Raw genomic sequence first — 22,023 nt, forward strand, 5'->3', positions numbered from 1 at the left:
TATGACATTCACCTGCTATGACTTGCTGGTTTAGGACATTTCTCTGCTAAGACTTGCTGATTTAGGACATTCCCCTGCTACGACGTGCTGGTTTAGGACATTCCCCTGCTACGACTTGCTGGTTTAGGACATTCCCCTGCTATGACTTGCTGATTTAGGACATTCCCCTGCTACGACTTGCTGGTTTAGGACATTCCCCTGCTATGACTTGCTGATTTAGGACATTCCCCTGCTACGACTTGCTGGTTTAGAACATTTCCCTGCTATGACTTGCTGATTTAGGACATTCCCCTGCTACGACTTGCTGATTTAGGACATTCCCCAGCTACGACTTGCTGATTTAGGACATTTCCCTGCTATGACTTGCTGATTTAGGACATTCCCCTTCTACGACTTGCTGATTTAGGACATTCCACTGCAACGACCTGCTGATTTAGGACATTCCCCTTCTACGACTTGCTGATTTAGGACTTTCCCCTGCAACGAATTTATGATTTAGAACATTCCCCACCATAGACTTGCTGATTTAGAACATTCCCCTACTACTTTTTACATCAACGACCTTATTTACTTCTGTCATCTTTATGTACTTTGCTGCGTGATTTGTGTTTCATTAAGCATTGTAGTGACAAAATGGTCTGCCTTTGAATTTGTTGGTGTTTGAACTGTGAAATCTGCACTGTTCAACCCCGCAAACTAAACAACGATGACTGCATCAAACGGTCATTAAATATAGCGTATAATGAGGATACAGAAGTTTTACCTTCTGAATAGATTGTCTTTTTCTTCTCAATGGACATTTGTTGATGTTCCTTTACAAACAATGCATATGATTAAGTTTATTTTTTATGAAGTAATACTTGCTTAAACTAGGACAAGTCACTGATAATGAACACTTTAGTAATTATCGCCAGAAATATGTCCAATTGTTGGGTATAAGCAGGGATGGCATGTTCCTTGGAAAACGCAGGTCGATGAAGACCAGAGGAAAACTCAGTGTCGACACTAAAGCTTTGAAGGTACGCATGGTCTGTGTTGATGTGTAATGTTTCAGTCACGACGACCCAATTATCATTTAAGTTGTTCATGTTGATTTACATGCTGTATAGCCACAACAAGGAGTTCAACCCTAAGTAAGAAACATAATAATGGCAAATATAAGACAGCTTTCAAAGTAAATTGTTTAAGGTATATTATTTATTCTAAACGTACACAAAAAGATAGACTACATTCACCAGTGAATCGTTTGGACCTACTGTACTGTATATCAAGTTATGTGCTGTATGCTTTCCATGCACCCAGAAAAAAACCCAGTTTAAATACACCCTTGCCATCAGGTGAATTCCTTTGTATGTTACGTACTAGTGATATTCATCGTTTGTTAATTTTCTCGTCAAACAGGTGGATAGTGTTTCCTGTATACGAACGGATGGTGCGCAGTGGTGTGGTATGTACCCGTAATTACATGTCTTCTACCCATAAGCTCATTAATATTCAGGCATACATGCAGTGTTCATGTGGGTCAGTACCCGAATCTTGTTACTTACGAAACTATGATACAGTGAATGATCGCGAGAGTGTTACCTGCGTGGTCAGTCATTCGAAGCGTTTTTGATTGAGGAAGTAATATCAAGAGTGTTTTCATCTGCAAGGTAGGTAGCTTTAATATTTACTATAATTAATCGAAATGGAATTATTATTTCATGTCTGCATTATGTCAATCATGTAGAAGTATGTTGTAAAGGTGACATTGTGTCGCACAGTAGATGAACGTTTTATGTTGCTGTTGCTTATTGATTCCCCTCATTAATTCATCCAGGAAGTGGATTGATAGGTGTCACAGTATCTGCCCGCTGTACGTTTGGTTCAATGCCTCCGTATGCCAATATTCTATATATTTTATAAGTTATAACATAACCAATTTAAACTTAACTACAGTTCTACTTCCTGTTCTATCGATATTAACGATTTTAATAAATACCATTAGCTTACATGTGCGTAATGGTATTTAGATCACTTCTGCATAATACATGTACTATTTCATTATTTATACGACTAGGTAGGAATACAATGCTGAAACCCCTAGTAGTTATTTCCAAGTGTATTATATACACCTTAAACCATTTACTATATACAAATTGTAATTGTTTTATACAAAGCGCACTGTGGCACTGTCAATTGGTAAAGCAATGGCGTAGTCCTTTGTATATAATTGTTCTGTGATATCCGTACGTCATGTATTGTTAGTTTAATTGACATACAAGAATGTGGATAACAACCATTCACATTACAGCTGCCGTATTTTTCATACTCACAAATCAAGAACTTTTATATAACACTCACCAAGAAAATTTTCCAACAGTTTTAGAATTACAATGATATCAATGCATAGGTTTTAATTTTTCAAGTAAAAATAAGACATAAAATGTTTTTGGTAATTGTAAATTGATTTCTGCAGGTATATTTCTAATAAAACATACAAATACATCAAAATTATACAGTGCATAATGGATGTGTTCTAACTAACGTTTTAAATGCCATCATAATTTGATAGATTAATGAAGAAAAAAAATGTCAAACTTTTCGCTGGGCCAGAGGGTTTAGTACTATAAGAGTTGAAGGCTGAGAGAGGACATGGGTAAACATTTTCTCCCGTCATCACGTGTGTTTATGGAGGTTGCGGGAGGCCGTGAGTAATTTTTTCTCCCGTCATCACGTGTGTTTATGGAGGTTGAGAGAGGCTGTGAGTAATTTTTTTCTTCCTTCATCACGTGTGTTTATGGAGGCTGAGAGAGGGCGCATTTAAACATTTTCTCCCGTCATCTTGTGTGTGTAGGGAGTCTGAGAGAGGGCGCGTTTAAACATTTTCTCTCGTCATCACGTGTGTTTATGGAGGCTGGGAGAGGACGTATTTTTTTCTTCCTTCATCACATGTGTTATGGAGGTTGAGAGAGGGCGAGGGTAAACATTTTCTTCCTTCATCACGTGTGTTTATGGAGGCTGAGAGAGAGAGCTTTGGTAAACATTTTCTTCCTTCATCACATGTGTTTAGGGAGGCTGAGAGAAGACTTGGGTAAACATTTTCTCCCGTCATCACGTGTGTTTATGGAGGCTGAGAGAGGGCGTGTGTAAACATTTTCTCTCGTCATCACGTGTGTTTATGGAGGCTGAGAATGGCTTTGGCTAATAGTTTCTTCCTTCATCACGTGTGTTTATGGAGGCTGAGAGAGGGCGTGTGTAAAAAATTTCTCTCGTCATCTCGTGTGTTTATGGAGGCTGAGAGAAGACATGGGTAAACATTTTCTCCCGTCATCTCGTGTCGTGTGTGTATTAGTTACACTTGTTTATATGTTATGTATCCTAGTCCAAGTCAGGTTTCCCTGACTCATAGACATTTTTGTACCAATCAGCTAATCATATATCCATGCATCACTTATTTCAGAATTTACTGGCGGTATAAGTCTGATATCTGCGACGTAATCGTAGAACTAGTTAGCATTTTATGACTTTATAATAATAAATGGATCGCCTATACCCATTAATAAGTGAAAGTGAACTAGAAAATGGTCCTAGCGTTAATGGTATGGGCAATACATAAAATATGTTTTGCTGTTTAAGTAATATAAAGGAATACATTATTTAACACGCTGTATATATTCTGAAATCTCCGTTTAAAAATGTATATCTATAGATATACGTTAACGTCTGTGTTACAAAAGTCTTTATATATAAAATTTTACAGATGACCTAATTCCCGTTATTTACGATCTGGGAACTCAACAGCTTGTCAGCTATAAACAATAATTCCAAATTTGGGTGTACTGCCACAGTAATCAGCGATCAACATTTCACATTTGATATGAAACATTTTTATTTATGAAAATAAAATAAATTAAATATAAAGAATGTTATTTTCTTTTTGAATTTGTATCGCGACTTGTTTCATTTTACACTACAACCTAACATTTCTGTTGAATTGTTTGATAAAACCTAACTCAGTAAAATGATGTTATTTCTTTTGAAAAATAGTTATGAAATAGAACACCTTCGATCACATTATTTTCGTCTATTTTAAAACAAACTAGCATCATCATACACAAACTGCTCTGTCGCCGGTGACATGATGTGTGACATACCTAAGTAGTTCTGTTTGATTTACCTGCTATGACGAAACCTGTTGTGTTTCATTTTCAATAGCTTCATGAAAACTCACCTGGTATCATTCATCAGATCTCTGCTATTATGCAATACCGACATTTACCTGTAACGCTAGGGAAAGTCTTTACAAATATGTACCATGTAATGCTACATTTTGTATAATACCGACTGACATATGAATTAAAACCTCAGTGAAAATTTATGATAAAAACATCGAAAAGCATGAAAGGCACTGCTGTTATACAAATACCCGGTAAATATTATACTGAGCTAAACAGGAAAGGTGTTAAACTGCTGATGTAACTTCACCAAGTGTACAAGACTGGGATCATTTATAATCATATTACCCAATAAACTATAGATCTAACAATGTATCGGAGTGTATATCGGATTGCAATGGGTTTTTTTTTAAATAACACAAAGTATTTTATTTATATCAAGAGTTTTAGATGTTTTACAATGTAATCTAATAAAGATTACAATATGTTTGTCAATTGACAAAGACCATGAACCCAGGCTATCCTGTTGACCAGGAAGTAAATTAACACAGATTGGTTTTCCGCTAAAATGCGACACCCACAAGCTGCCGAAGCAAAACGATTACAAAAGAGTGCATACAATGTATATATTATAGAAGACGTTTAAATAGGTGATTTAAATGTGGTACAACACATAAAGACAAGATTATTTTCACTAAAGTAACAAAACACTGGCATCTCCATTTGATATTAACGATAACTATCATAAATATGTGTATTTATAAAAACGTGGTTGGTTGGTGGATAATTAAGGCTTTACGTCACCTTACCAATGTATCAGGAGTGATTTTAATTCATGTTTTGTTATATGAATGTGAGTTTTGCCGTTTTCTTATTGGCTTAAAACGCTTGGACAGGTCTTGACAAAATGCAATGTCAACTTGAGACCGATGAACACCGAGCCTGTTCGGAGTTTGACATTACAAATCCGGTAACCTGACTATAAATAGACTCATGGAAATCCCTGTTTCTTCTACATTTTTGACCAATCAAAATAGAACATTGCCGATCATCGGGCAATAGCCAAATCAAACATTGCAGACAACAGTACTAGTGCGGTAGGATTAGGAAAGATATTTTACACACGTTAAATGTAGCTGTATGTTCGAAGATTAATTTGTTAAAAAGTATAGCATAAGTAGTAAAAGTGTATACTGAGAATACGTCGATAAAGATTTTTTTTACCTTTTTGTTTAGTCATTGCGCTTGCCTGTGCATCAAAATTATTTCAAATAGCAAATCAACCATTAACTTTTTGTAATTTCCCTCGGCCTCGGGGAATATCACCTTTCTCAGCCTTTAACAATTCCTCGTAATAACCTACAAAAAGTCAATATTTGTATAATGTCTTACGTAACATGTGAATTATATATTTCAGTAACAACAGACAGCTTTAATCGATAAAGATGAAACATCTTTTTCTAATTACGTTGCTTGCAGTTATCTCACCTTCTTGGATTCAAGGTATGTTATTGTTGGTCGATAATACATTGTCATCATGTATTATTCAAAGGTATTACTCAAACCACATGCTTCTCCTGATTGATTAGCTGAATAAATCAGATACTAGCTATAGGTATCAAAGAGCTGGCAGTGAACAAATGCCGATGTAAAATGGTAAAAGCTTAAAATAAAACACGATATAGTACTTGTATCATTATAATGTGTATCCTAGCTTTTTCTAGGCAAACCGTATCCATATGTTTCTTCGTCCAATATGATAAAACTTACGTTGTTTGTTTATGGTTTAGATGGATTCATACGCAGGAGATTAACGTTCGTTATATTCGTGGTCAAGGGAATATCCGCACATAATCGAGAAATAATGACAAGTAAGATAACACATGTTATAGCTTGTTCACGTTAGAAATCGACAAATGCGCGAATATTTCTTCTTCCTCTTTTCGGGCGTACAATTGACCACCAGGTAGTGTTCTAAAACACACATAGATCTAGCTTATGTTTAACTATCTGTTTCATTTACAGGTGTACAGTCCGAAAGAGTGTTACGACTGATGTCCTCTAACAGGACATGGAGTGATGCCAATGATATATGTAAATCAGAAGGTGGTCAGCTGGCCAGAGTGTCCAAAACTGACCTGTCTACCATTAAAGACTGCCCTAATCTGGTTGAGGAGGCGGGTTCTTATTGGTCGGCTGGGTTTAACTTTCTGACACCATGGTTTGAATTTCTAGGTAATGTTTATTTAACACTTTAATATTTTATAGTGTCATTTTGATAAGATATTATGTCGATACGATTTGTAATCTATACAGAGAAGTGCAATTAATGTATTATATGGACCGTTCTAGTTTGGAGGAACACACTGTAACGTTTGTAATGTGTAACTGACCCATATAAGTATCTGGCCAATCATATTTATAAGGTAGTATTACTATATCCTTGATTGTATTCATTCTTTTGTCGTATTCAAAACATTGTTGACTGTTCATTCTTTTGTCGTATTCACAACATTGTTGACTGTATTCATTCTTTTGTCGTATTCAAAACATTGTTGACTGTTCATTCTTTTGTCGTATTCACAACATTGTTGACTGTTCATTCTTTTGTCGTATTCACAACGTTGTTGACTGTATTCATTCTTTTGTCGTATTCACAACATTGTTGACTCTTCATTCTTTTGTCGTATTAACAGCATTGTTGACTGTTCATTCTTTTGTCGTATTAACAACATTGTTGACTGTGTTCATTCTTTTGTCGTATTCACAACATTGTTGACTGTATTCATTCTTTTGTCGTATTAATAGCATTGTTGACTGTTTATTCTTTTGTCGTATTAACAGCATTGTTGACTGTGTTCATTCTTTTGTCGTATTCACAACATTGTTGACTGTATTCATTCTTTTGTCGTATTCACAACATTGTTGACTGTTCATTCTTTTGTCGTATTAACAGCATTGTTGACTGTTCATTCTTTTGTCGTATTTACAACATTGTTGACTGTATTCATTCTTTTGTCGTATTAACAGCATTGTTGACTGTTCATTCTTTTGTCGTATTAACAACATTGTTGACTGTATTCATTCTTTTGTCGTATTCACAACATTGTTGACTATTCATTCTTTTGTCGTATTCACAACATTGTTGACTGTGTTCATTCTTTTGTCGTATTCACAACATTGTTGACTGTATTCATTCTTTTGTCGTATTCAAACATTGTTGAATGTATAAAATATTTTATTGTATTCACTATTGTGTTGACTGTATTCATTTGTTTGTTGTGTTCGCTTTATTGTTGATTTATGCTTTGTTTTCGTAATAACTGTGTTGTTCTTTTTCATATCCCAGGATGTAATCAAGTGACATCACAAATTGTATTTTCTGCCGTCAATGAATACGATGAGTGCTACCAGATGTGCAAGCAGTCAGACACGTTTGGACTTCAGGTAAAGAAAAGAAATTGGTTGTGGGTATTGGCTGCAACAGTTTATCTGTATTCCTGAAATATATACACACTGCTTCTGAAACTGAACTGGCATAGCGTCAAAATCTGTCACTTAGTTCGATCCGTTACAAATGTTCATCCCAAAATCTGTTCTTAGATCTGTTACTTAGTTCTATCGGTTACAAATGTTCATCCCAAAATCTGTTACTTAGTTATATCGGTTACAGGTGTTCATTCCAAAATCTGTTACTTAGTTCTATCGGTTACAGGTGTTCATTCCAAAATCTGTTACTTAGTTCTATCGGTTACAAATGTTCATCCCAAAATCTGTTACTTAGTTCTATCGGTTACAGGTGTTCATTCCAAAATCTATTACTTAGTTCTATCGGTTACAGATGTTCATTCCAAAATCTGTTACTTAGTTCTATCGGTTACAAATGTTCATCCAAAATCTGTTACTTAGTTCTATCGGTTACAAGTGTTCATTCCAAAATCTGTTACTTAGTTCTATCGGTTACAGATGTTCATCCCAAAATCTGTTACTTAGTTCTATCGGTTACAAATGTTCATCCAAAATCTGTTACTTAGTTCTATCGGTTACAAATGTTCATCCCAAAATCTGTACTTAGTTCTATCGGTTACAAATGTTCATCCCAAAATCTGTTACTTAGTTCTATCGGTTACAAATGTTCATCCCCAAAATCTGTACTTAGTTCTATCGGTTACAAATGTTCATCCAAAATCTGTTACTTAGTTCTATCGGTTACAAATGTTCATCCCAAAAATCTGTTACTTAGTTCTATCGGTTACAAATGTTCATCCCAAAATCTGTTACTTAGTTCTATCGGTTACAAATGTTCATCCCAAAATCTGTTACTTAGTTCTATCGGTTACAAATGTTCATCCCAAAATCTGTTACTTAGTTCTATCGGTTACAAATGTTCATCCCAAAATCTGTTACTTAGTTCTATCGGTTACAAATGTTCATCCCAAAATCTGTTACTTAGTTCTATCGGTTACAAATGTTCATCCCAAAATCTGTACTTAGTTCTATCGGTTACAAATGTTCATCCCAAAATCTGTACTTAGTTCTTCTATCGGTTAAAAATGTTCATCCCAAAATCTGTTACTTAGTTCTATCGGTTACAAATGTTCATCCCAAAATCTGTTACTTAGTTCTATCGGTTACAAATGTTCATCCAAAAAAATCAAAATCGGTTACAAATGTTCATCCCAAAATCTGTTACTTAGTTCTATCGGTTACAAATGTTCATCCCAAAATCTGTTACTTAGTTCTATCGGTTACAAATGTTCATCCCAAAATCTGTTACTTAGTTCTATCGGTTACAAATGTTCATCCCAAAATCTGTAACTTAGTTCTATCGGTTACAAATGTTCATCCCAAAATCTGTTACTTAGTTCTATCGGTTACAAATGTTCATCCCAAAATCTGTTACTTAGTTCTATCGGTTACAAATGTTCATCCCAAAATCTGTTACTTAGTTCTATCGGTTACAAATGTTCATCCCAAAATCTGTTACTTAGTTCTATCGGTTACAAATGTTCATCCCAAAATCTGTTACTTAGTTCTATCGGTTACAAATGTTCATCCCAAAATCTGTTACTTAGTTCTATCGGTTACAAATGTTCATCCCAAAATCTGTAACTTAGTTCTATCGGTTACAAATTGTCATCCCAAAATCTGTAACTTAGTTCTATCGGTTACAAATGTTCATCCCAAAATCCGTTACTTAGTTCTATCGGTTACAAATGTTCATCCCAAAATCTGTTACTTAGTTCTATCGGTTACAAATGTTCATCCAAATCATCCCAAAATCTGTTACTTAGTTCTATCGGTTACAAATGTTCATCCCAAAATCTGTTACTTAGTTCTATCGGTTACAAATGTTCATCCCAAAATCTGTTACTTAGTTCTATCGGTTACAAATGTTCATCCCAAAATCTGTTACTTAGTTCTATCGGTTACAAATGTTCATCCCAAAATCTGTTACTTAGTTCTATCGGTTACAAATGTTCATCCCAAAATCTGTTACTTAGTTCTATCGGTTACAAATGTTCATCCCAAAATCTGTTACTTAGTTCTATCGGTTACAAATGTTCATCCCAAAATCTGTTACTTAGTTCTATCGGTTACAAATGTTCATCCCAAAATCTGTTACTTAGTTCTATCGGTTACAAATGTTCATCCCAAAATCTGTTACTTAGTTCTATCGGTTACAAATGTTCATCCCAAAATCTGTTACTTAGTTCTATCGGTTACAAATGTTCATCCCAAAATCTGTTACTTAGTTCTATCGGTTACAAATGTTCATCCAAAATCTGTACTTAGTTTATCGGTTACAAATGTTCATCCCAAAATCTGTTACTTAGTTCTATCGGTTACAAATGTTCATCCCAAAATCTGTTACTTAGTTCTATCGGTTACAAATGTTCATCCCAAAATCTGTTACTTAGTTCTATCGGTTACAAATGTTCATCCCAAAATCCTGTTACTTAGTTCTATCGGTTACAAATGTTCATCCCAAAATCTGTTACTTAGTTCTATCGGTTACAAATGTTCATCCCAAAATCTGTTACTTAGTTCTATCGGTTACAAATGTTCATCCCAAAATCTGTTACTTAGTTCTATCGGTTACAAATGTTCATCCCAAAATCTGTTACTTAGTTCTATCGGTTACAAATGTTCATCCCAAAATCTGTTACTTAGTTCTATCGGTTACAAATGTTCATCCCAAAATCTGTTACTTAGTTCTATCGGTTACAAATGTTCATCCCAAAATCTGTTACTTAGTTCTATCGGTTACAAATGTTCATCCCAAAATCTGTTACTTAGTTCTATCGGTTACAAATGTTCATCCCAAAATCTGTTACTTAGTTCTATCGGTTACAAATGTTCATCCCAAAATCTGTTACTTAGTTCTATCGGTTACAAATGTTCATCCCAAAATCTGTTACTTAGTTCTATCGGTTACAAATGTTCATCCCAAAATCTGTTACTTAGTTCTATCGGTTACAAATGTTCATCCCAAAATCTGTTACTTAGTTCTATCGGTTACAAATGTTCATCCCAAAATCTGTTACTTAGTTCTATCGGTTACAAATGTTCATCCCAAAATCTGTTACTTAGTTCTATCGGTTACAAATGTTCATCCCAAAATCTGTTACTTAGTTCTATCGGTTACAAATGTTCATCCCAAAATCTGTTACTTAGTTCTATCGGTTACAAATGTTCATCCCAAAATCTGTTAACTTAGTTCTATCGGTTACAAATGTTCATCCCAAAATCTGTTACTTAGTTCTATCGGTTACAAATGTTCATCCCAAAATCTGTTACTTAGATCTGTTACTTAGTTCTATCGGTTACAAATGTTCATCCCAAAATCTGTTACTTAGTTCTATCGGTTACAAATGTTCATCCCAAAATCTGTTACTTAGTTCTATCGGTTACAAATGTTCATCCCAAAATCTGTTACTTAGTTCTATCGGTTACAAATGTTCATCCCAAAATCTGTTACTTAGTTCTATCGGTTACAAATGTTCATCCCAAAATCTGTTACTTAGTTCTATCGGTTACAAATGTTCATCCCAAAATCTGTTACTTAGTTCTATCGGTTACAAATGTTCATCCCAAAATCTGTTACTTAGTTCTATCGGTTACAAATGTTCATCCCAAAATCTGTTACTTAGTTCTATCGGTTACAAATGTTCATCCCAAAATCTGTTACTTAGTTCTATCGGTTACAAATGTTCATCCCAAAATCTGTTACTTAGTTCTATCGGTTACAAATGTTCATCCCAAAATCTGTTACTTAGTTCTATCGGTTACAAATGTTCATCCCAAAATCTGTTACTTAGTTCTATCGGTTACAAATGTTCATCCCAAAATCTGTTACTTAGTTCTATCGGTTACAAATGTTCATCCCAAAATCTGTTACTTAGTTCTATCGGTTACAAATGTTCATCCCAAAATCTTACTTAGTTCTATCGGTTACAAATGTTCATCCCAAAATCTGTTACTTAGTTCTATCGGTTACAAATGTTCATCCCAAAATCTGTTACTTAGTTCTATCGGTTACAAATGTTCATCCCAAAATCTGTTACTTAGTTCTATCGGTTACAAATGTTCATCCCAAAATCTGTTACTTAGTTCTATCGGTTACAAATGTTCATCCCAAAATCTGTTACTTAGTTCTATCGGTTACAAATGTTCATCCCAAAATCTGTTACAATTATAGTTCTATCGGTTACAAATGTTCATCCCAAAATCTGTTACTTAGTTCTATCGGTTACAAATGTTCATCCCAAAATCTGTTACTTAGTTCTATCGGTTACAAATGTTCATCCCAAAATCTGTTACTTAGTTCTATCGGTTACAAATGTTCATCCCAAAATCTGTTACTTAGTTCTATCGGTTACAAATGTTCATCCCAAAATCTGTTACTTAGTTCTATCGGTTACAAATGTTCATCCCAAAATCTGTTACTTAGTTCTATCGGTTACAAATGTTCATCCCAAAATCTGTTACTTAGTTCTATCGGTTACAAATGTTCATCCCAAAATCTGTTACTTAGTTCTATCGGTTACAAATGTTCATCCCAAAATCTGTTACTTAGTTCTATCGGTTACAAATGTTCATCCCAAAATCTGTTACTTAGTTCTATCGGTTACAAATGTTCATCCCAAAATCTGTTACTTAGTTCTATCGGTTACAAATGTTCATCCCAAAATCTATTCTATCGGTTACAATGTTCATAAATCTTACTTAGTTCTATCGGTTACAAATGTTCATCCCAAAATCTGTTACTTAGTTCTATCGGTTACAAAATGTTACATCATCACAAATCTGTTACTTAGTTCTATCGGTTACAAATGTTCATCCCAAAATCTGTTACTTAGTTCTATCGGTTACAAATGTTCATCCCAAAATCTGTTACTTAGTTCTATCGGTTACAAATGTTCATCCCAAAATCTGTTACTTAGTTCTATCGGTTACAAATGTTCATCCCAAAATCTGTTACTTAGTTCTATCGGTATCCAAAAATTGTTCATGTTCCCAAAATCTGTTACTTAGTTCTATCGGTTACAAATGTTCATCCCAAAATCTGTTACTTAGTTCTATCGGTTACAAATGTTCATCCCAAAATCTGTTACTTAGTTCTATCGGTTACAAATGTTCATCCCAAAATCTGTTACTTAGTTCTATCGGTTACAAATGTTCATCCCAAAATCTGTTACTTAGTTCTATCGGTTACAAATGTTCATCCCAAAATCTGTTACTTAGTTCTATCGGTTACAAATGTTCATCCCAAAATCTGTTACTTAGTTCTATCGGTTACAAATGTTCATCCCAAAATCTGTTACTTAGTTCTATCGGTTACAAATGTTCATCCCAAAATCTGTTACTTAGTTCTATCGGTTACAAATGTTCATCCCAAAATCTGTTACTTAGTTCTATCGGTTACAAATGTTCATCCCAAAATCTGTTACTTAGTTCTATCGGTTACAAATGTTCATCCCAAAATCTGTTACTTAGTTCTATCGGTTACAAATGTTCATCCCAAAATCTGTTACTTAGTTCTATCGGTTACAAATGTTCATCCCAAAATCTGTTACTTAGTTCTATCGGTTACAAATGTTCATCCCAAAATCTGTTACTTAGTTCTATCGGTTACAAATGTTCATCCCAAAATCTGTTACTTAGTTCTATCGGTTACAAATGTTCATCCCAAAATCTGTTACTTAGTTCTATCGGTTACAAATGTTCATCCCAAAATCTGTTACTTAGTTCTATCGGTTACAAATGTTCATCCCAAAATCTGTTACTTAGTTCTATCGGTTACAAATGTTCATCCCAAAATCTGTTACTTAGTTCTATCGGTTACAAATGTTCATCCCAAAATCTGTTACTTAGTTCTATCGGTTACAAATGTTCATCCCAAAATCTGTTACTTAGTTCTATCGGTTACAAATGTTCATCCCAAAATCTGTTACTTAGTTCTATCGGTTACAAATGTTCATCCCAAAATCTGTTACTTAGTTCTATCGGTTACAAATGTTCATCCCAAAATCTGTTACTTAGTTCTATCGGTTACAAATGTTCATCCCAAAATCTGTTACTTAGTTCTATCGGTTACAAATGTTCATCCCAAAATCTGTTACTTAGTTCTATCGGTTACAAATGTTCATCCCAAAATCTGTTACTTAGTTCTATCGGTTACAAATGTTCATCCCAAAATCTGTTACTTAGTTCTATCGGTTACAAATGTTCATCCCAAAATCTGTTACTTAGTTCTATCGGTTACAAATGTTCATCCAAAAATCTGTTACTTAGTTCTATCGGTTACAAATGTTCATCCCAAAATCTGTAACTTAGTTCTATCGGTTACAAATGTTCATCCCAAAATCTGTTACTTAGTTCTATCGGTTACAAATGTTCATCCCAAAATCTGTTACTTAGTTCTATCGGTTACAAATGTTCATCCCAAAATCTGTTACTTAGTTCTATCGGTTACAAATGTTCATCCCAAAATCTGTTACTTAGTTCTATAGTTACAAATGTTCATCCAAATACTTAGTTCTATCGGTTACAAATGTTCATCCCAAAATTGTACTTAGTTCTATCGGTTACAAATGTTCATCCCAAAATCTGTTACTTAGTTCTATCGGTTACAAATGTTCATCCCAAAATCTTAGTTCTATCGGTTACAAATGTTAATCCTAAAATCTGTTACTTAGTTCTATCGGTTACAAATGTTCAATCCTAATTAGATTTATTTGGATTATTGGCTTTAACGTCATGTTAACTAATAACCAGGATGTTTTAAGGACGGTCCCCATGTTTGCAATAACGGTTTGTGAATGTCTGTATGTTTTGGGAGGTTACGGTATATTCACGTTGCGTTTCCTCGCAATAGTCGAATCCTTGGCCTTTACATAACGCTATCATACTGAAGCATCGACCAAAGACACCGGACAACACTGAATTCCGACCACAAACTCTTGTTGTAAGGATTTTGGCTAGAAGGGGCGACATTGAGCGTGCATTTAGACTTAAATTGTCTTACTCATGACGAGAAAAATCTGTTTTACTTAGTTTATCGGTAAAATGTTCCTCCTTTCTGTTACTTTCTTTCTATCGAACGTTACTATTGTCTGTGCCGCCTATGGATCAGTCATGAGACCAATATAAGAACGAAAACGTCTTTTATTTTATTATGAATTCAGAGCAAATTTGTAATCTGTGGAAAGGCAAAATGTAAACCAAGAAATTAAAGTTTATAAAGATTATCATATGACACAACATTTTATCGAAATTTGGACTAAAAGTAGTCCAATCATGCACCGGGTTTGTATTCATACGTCATTGCCATTACGCTGATACGCTAATTTGAACGCAACTCCCCTCCCGTTGACTAAATAGAGGCATATGTAAATATATAAAGATGAATTTACAATGTCATCCGTAGGATCTTCTAAATACTAAAAGTAGATTTATTTCTGTTCTGTACAATCATGTAATGTAAGCTGCAGTGACATACCGCCGGGGCCTGTCTTTAGAAATATTTACCGTTTGTTTACAGCAAGATCGAAAATGTGTCTGTCTGAATTCGACATCGAGTCTTACATTCACTGACGATCAGAGTTGTCTCCCGTGTCCTGGTGGGTCTCAGTATACATGTGGGGGCGCTAACCATATAGCCCTCTATCGACCATGTGAGTAGCAGGAATATATTTGACGCATTTGGCATTACTATTTTAAATATAATGTTATAATGTTTAGTTATCAATTTAAAAGACACTCAGTGAACAGTAAAATATTTTACAAGCATATACCTTAAGACCAGCTGTATATTGCATGCTATTAAGTACATACGATCTTTACTGGGGTCAAGGTAATTTCAAAAGACAAATTGTTATACAACACATGTCATCAGATGAATTTTATTATTCTTAATATATATATAATCAATGATTTAAGAAATAAACAATCTACTACATAACACCCTAAACGTAGCATGATATCATGTCACAGGTTTGGATTGAACAAAACATCAAGCAAACTGTAAGTAATGAATGCAATGATAAACTAGTTATATCATCCGAAAATTGCCAAATATATAGATAACGTTATGTGTAACAAGAAACCAATTACCATAATATCGTGCTTATACTATTACTTTTAACAACTTGTTTACTCTTGTGTTTAGATCCACGTACCATTGACCCGCGCTTCTGTCAGTTAGAAAATAACGAGACGTGTGACTGTGGAGTGTTCCAGTGTGAGCCGCTACCTGTCCTACCTACAAACTTTAAGTGGTCTTACTTCTCCAGGAACTGCTCCAGTAAACTCCAGGCTTCCTGTAGTGGTAAGATGTTTACAATTACCATAGGGATACAGCCTCGAGGTGATTTTACATTTATCCCATTTTATCCTTACCTTGATTTTTCTTTTAAAAATTGTTATTGCTGCTATTGAATTGAATTAAAGTTAATTCAAATAAATATTCTCATTTGATTGAATACTTCTGTCTTCATATTTGCTCCAATTTTATTCGATTTTCATAACAGTATGGCTTATTTAAATACACATGTGAATAGATTTTTGCCAAAACAACCAAAAATGCATTTTAAAATATAATAAGAAAGCTATAAAGTTTCGGTAAATTTATACATTATTGTTAACTATGAAACCTTGTTGATATAGATGGGACTATTACTAACGATAGCCTGGCCTGGAATGACGGAAGACAGGAGTGTACTGACAAGGGTAGTTATATGTCTGGTCCAAACATCGGCGATTGGTGTACAGTATCGGGCGCCATCTTACGGAAACCATATTGGGGGCACCTTCACCGAGATAGGACCACATTGTTCGCTGACACCACCAGTAAGTGTGCCATTGGTCTATACCAGCAAAATCCTCGAAAATGTTCATACGACAAAAAACTAAATCTAAATTGGCAGGTCCACGACATTAAAGTTGCATGGTCTATCACTTTCGCTTTTTTTGTCATAGTGAAGACTGTATAAGTATTATACACATTTTTCTCCGTCTGTCCGAGGTTTAAACTTTCTAATTGGCCGAGTGGTTAAGATGTACCGACATATTACAACATGCCCTCCACCTCTGGGTCGCGAGTTCGAATCCCATGTGGGGCAGATGCCAGGTACTGACCGCTGGTCGGTGGTTTTTCTCCGGGTACTCCGGCTTTCCTCCACCAACAAACCTGGCACGTCCTTAAATGACCCTGGCTGTTAATAGGACGTTAAACTAATCAAACAAACAAATTCTAATTTTACCACTTTTTGTAAAGTTACAGCACTGGATGCATTTTAATTATAAAAGTAAAAAAAAAATCTTTTTAACGTGTACAAGTAAAAATAGGCTCGAAAGATGCTGAATCTTTCCGAACTTTTCCGAACATCGTCGCGACAATCTCGAAGTAACACAAGAGGTGTGAAACCAAGAGAAAATTTCAATAATTTTTCGTAAACAAAACATGTGGTCGACCTCAGCAGACTGGATATACAAAGAAAATAATGCTCGCACATTATAATGTTTGATACACACAATATTGAAATACGGTAATGTGTGAATTAGATGTTTCAAATGCTCGTTCTGTGGACACATACCAGCACGATTTGCTCATATTAGCCAGAAGGAAAACGTAAACAAACACATGTACGCTTACAAGCTAGTTACCTGGATCACCACGTGCAGGACGTGTGGATGAAGTCACGTGATACGATTCGAAAATCCGACAAAACCCGAAGGTACGGAACATGGCGGTGATTGAAGGCGCTGAATATATGATCCCTGGATTTCGGCTCTCTTATAGGCCGACATATATGGTTTTGGGGAGCTAAATCATTAAGTTACATGTCAATGTTCTAATATAAAATGTTTACGCGACTTATAGTTACAGTGAACATTACCAGAAATACAATTTTAATAAACATGAAATTATCTATGTAATGTATATTGAAAATAAACAAATGACATTTCTGCGTCACCATTAATAATGATTAAACTATTAAATTGTTTAAGGTCTCAGCGATTTCGAGATATCCAGCGTCAAGGAATGTCAGTACTTCTCAGTTATCGAAGATGACGTCAAATTGCTATCAACGGCCTCATGCTCTGACCTCAAAGGATTCATTTGTGCCTTTGGTAATACATTCGTAATCTAATTTGATGATACAAATTACTTTTTCTTATACTTTTGTGATGGAAAACGATTAAATGAAGTGTTTTACACTTAATTAGTATGTACCTAATATCTATTGTTGTTGCCTTAAGAATTTGGAAACCTTTTGTTTTGTTGATAAGTAAATGACTAATTATGATACCAAAGAGTCACATGTCTAGTAAAACAGTATCATTTGATTACAGATTCCGATCTAGGCCATCCTGATGATTGTCTTATCCGAACTACCACAACTACATCTACAACGACGACAACAACACCAACAACAACGACAACACGACGACAACAACACCGACGACGACAACAACACCGACGACGACGACAACAACAACATCGACAACGACGACAACATCGACGACGACGACAACAACAACATCGACAACGACGACAACATCGACGACGACAATGTCGACACCGACGACAACACAAACACCGGCTGTCGGAGCAATCATGGACGATGATGGACTAACAGACGAGGATAGAACAGGTACACATTGTCCGGTAACATAAGCCAATATAAGGATCGAACAGGTACACACTGTGGTAACATAAGCCAATATAAGGATCGAACAGGTACACACTGTGGTAACATAAGCCAATATCAGGATCGAACAGGTACACACTGTGGTAACATAAGCCAATATAAGGATCGAACAGGTACACACTGTGGTAACATAAGCCAATATCAGGATCGAACAGGTACACACTGTGGTAACATAAGCCAATATAAGGATCGAACAGGTACACACTGTGGTAACATAAGCCAATATAAGGATCGAACAGGTACACACTGTGGTAACATAAGCCAATATAAGGATCGAACAGGTATACACTGTGGTAACATAAGCCAATATCAGGATCGAACAGCCAATATAAGGATCGAACAGGTATACACTGTGGTAACATAAGCCAATATAAGGATCGAACAGGTACACACTGTGGTAACATAAGCCAATATAAGGATCGAACAGGTATACACTGTGGTAACATAAGCCAATATCAGGATCGAACAGGTACACACTGTGGTAACATAAGCCAATATAAGGATCGAACAGGTACACACTGTGGTAACATAAGCCAATATAAGGATCGAACAGGTACACACTGTGGTAACATAAGCCAATATCAGGATCGAACAGGTACACATTGTGGTAACATAAGCCAATGTAAGGGATCGAACAGGTATACACTGTGGTAACATAAGCCAATATCAGGATCGAACAGGTACACATTGTGGTTACATAAGCCAATATATGGATCGAACAAGTATACACTGTGGTAACATAAGCCAATATCAGGATCGAACAGGTATACACTGTGGTAACATAAGCCAATATCAGGATCGAACAGGTACACACTGTGGTAACATAAGCCAATATAAGGATCGAACAGGTATACACTGTGGTAACATAAGCCAATATCAGGATCGAACAGGTACACACTGTGGTAACATAAGCCAATATCAGGATCGAACAGGTACACACTGTGGTAACATAAGCCAATATCAGGATCGAACAGTATATATTGTTGTAACATAAGCCAATATCAGGATCGAACAAGTACACACTGTGGAACAGGTGCACACTGTGGTAGTATAAGCCAATATGAGGATCGAACAGGTGCACACTGTGGTAATATAAGCTAATATCAGGATCGAACAGGTACACACTGTGGTAACATAAGCCAATATCAGGATCGAACAGGTACACACTGTGGTAACATAAGTCAATATAAGGATCGAACAAGTACACTTGTTCGGCTTGTTCCGGCTTCGCCGGGGTTACATAATTCACACGTGCTCCATTATCATTATACCCTCATAACCTCAACAAAATAAATTATTCCTTAAATAATGCGTTATAATAAACATTGAAAGTGTATATATGCGAAGACAAAAATATGTAAGTATCACATGAAATATGGCACAGTTTGTGTATCATTAAATGACAATACATCTTTTTGTTCCGTTCTAACAGGTGTTATCGCGGGTGCTGTAATTGCTGCGGGGATACTCATCCTAATACTTGTTGCAGTTTGCCAAAAGAGGTTAGCTATCAATAATTTTACCTCCAAAAATACGAAATGTCTTTGATATAATTACTTATTAACACATATATATTAATCAAATATCAGTAAAGAACTAATTGATACCGAAACTACTATTTATTAAATGTTTATTTATTGGGACCGATTTAAAAAAATGTGTCATCCGCATTAAATTGCAGAAAATCTGTAAAGCAACCTTCCGACATCAATGGAGCTGAAAAGGGCAGAAATTATTTCCAAAACGCTTCCATAAAGTATGAGAATGGAAACGTAGAGATTCCGAATACAATTGAAAGACAACCATCTAACTACCCATACAAAATGACGTCTTCCTTCGCGACACCGGATGCAGAGCCAGTTGTTAGCCACGACCCGATTGAGGAAAAACAAGAAATAGCTCCTCCTATGATGGACATCACTGATCCCGGAAATTATGACATGGAATCGAATAACGCACGACAACAGGATCAAGGTATCATAGAGGACGAACAGCCCCCTACTCCTTGTGTTAACAGTGTACCACGTGATGAAACATCCGACCTAATAGCCCCTAATGGCTATATAACACCATCAGATAATGACGTAACACCTGATCCTCCTACCACACATTCGGAACCATACGTTATACCACCAGAAGATGTCACAGCACTGGACCCACCGACTTCCTATGGGGAGCCCTATAATACAGATGTCACGACACTGGCTCAACCTGAGCAAGAAAGTGATGCCAAGCAAAATTATTCGTCACCCGATGATTCAGAATTTGAAGATGGCGATGAGGACGGGGATTTCAATATGCCTGTTACTAACCCTGCGTTTGAATTAGAAAAGGAACCAGAAGAACCGGAAGTACTACCGGATTTCGAACCAGTTGTTATGCGTGAACATAATGACGAAAATAAGGACCAATCACTACCGACCAGACAGCCTTATGTAAGCCTTATACAAGTTGTAGCTACTAAAACGGAAGATACTGTGTTATAAAATCTAAAACTAGGTGACAAAGAGAAGAATGAATAAAAACATGAAAATGTATAGATATGTATAAGATATATGAGATATATATTTTTGTGTGATGTTTGCATTAAATGCACATTCTCGTTAGACTCGAACATAGAGATGTAAATATGAAATTAGTAAGACTTAACGTATAGATGGGGATGCACATCAGCAATCATATTGATATATCATATAATAATAAATATCTATTGCGAGACATTGCCTGGTAGGTAACCATGACAGGCGTGAAAATATCTTCCTGTGTTACGTTAGTTATAACAGAGCATGCACTTAATTACTTAATTATTATCTTTGATGCAATATTACGTATTTTAAATCACTACCAGACTTTCAATATAAAAGTTATGTTATATATAACAGTGCTAGCTTATCATTAGAAACAAAGTGTTCAGTTTAAGGTGATATCCTTGTAACTTTAATATTTGTTACTTTTAAACATACAGAACATCCTTGGGTGTTGTTACGGGAATGATACCCTACAGATCAGTTGTACCACTGTGAACGTATTAATCTGAGCTGTAGAAAACATGTTAGAACACCGAAATTATTTTTGTCAATCATTTCACCTGCAGGCCAGGTGCTATGACGATTTGTTGTTTTCAGCATAGGTAAAATTGCAAATCCATATGTGCTACAATGTGTACTTCTGTATCTTATTGTTTGTGTTCATCTTATGTAAATATGGTATAACTTGTGTTATGTTTGTAATTGACAATTAGTTAACCAGTATGTACATATAATTTGTAATAATCCTCGAGTATTAATAAATAATGGAGCCTATACTTGTAATCACATTGTCAATGATAAACAGCATGTGTAATCTATTTTATCAACGAAACAATTGCCGATAGTTTTTACACAATTTGTAACATTCTTTAACTAATACGTCACTGCCCTCGAAACATTTTGTTACATATATTTATCCTGTGGGTATCGGTTTTTGTAAAATCTATCGGAAAAATAAAATCACCAAAGATAACCAGAAAGTTTGATGGTTTTGCTATTTACAAATAATCAGAATTCCAGTGGAGTGTAATTCTGTACAGGAATGACATTCATGAAATACAAGCTTGACATAAGTTTGAGGGGCGATGTTCATAATAGTACATTTCCGATTTACAATTT

The 22,023-nt window shown here is 35.3% G+C and overlaps 1 protein-coding gene across 1 annotated transcript; it reads left to right on the forward strand.

Annotated features, from left to right (window-relative positions):
• The first annotated feature begins 1,375 nt into the window (after positions 1–1,375).
• Positions 1,376–21,877, forward strand: LOC138320667 (uncharacterized). Its single transcript, XM_069263814.1, is given in 12 exon segments — positions 1,376–1,652; positions 5,575–5,660; positions 6,183–6,392; positions 7,507–7,604; positions 15,205–15,337; positions 15,832–15,990; positions 16,329–16,511; positions 17,673–17,795; positions 18,018–18,085; positions 18,088–18,319; positions 19,809–19,878; positions 20,058–21,877. Coding segments are annotated over 11 exon segments (2,139 nt in total). The 5' UTR covers positions 1,376–1,652; positions 5,575–5,602; the 3' UTR covers positions 20,863–21,877.
• Positions 21,878–22,023: the final 146 nt, after the last annotated feature.

This window comes from Argopecten irradians, chromosome 4 (genome assembly GCF_041381155.1).
Source record: "Argopecten irradians isolate NY chromosome 4, Ai_NY, whole genome shotgun sequence".
NCBI classification, from domain to species: domain Eukaryota; kingdom Metazoa; phylum Mollusca; class Bivalvia; order Pectinida; family Pectinidae; genus Argopecten; species Argopecten irradians.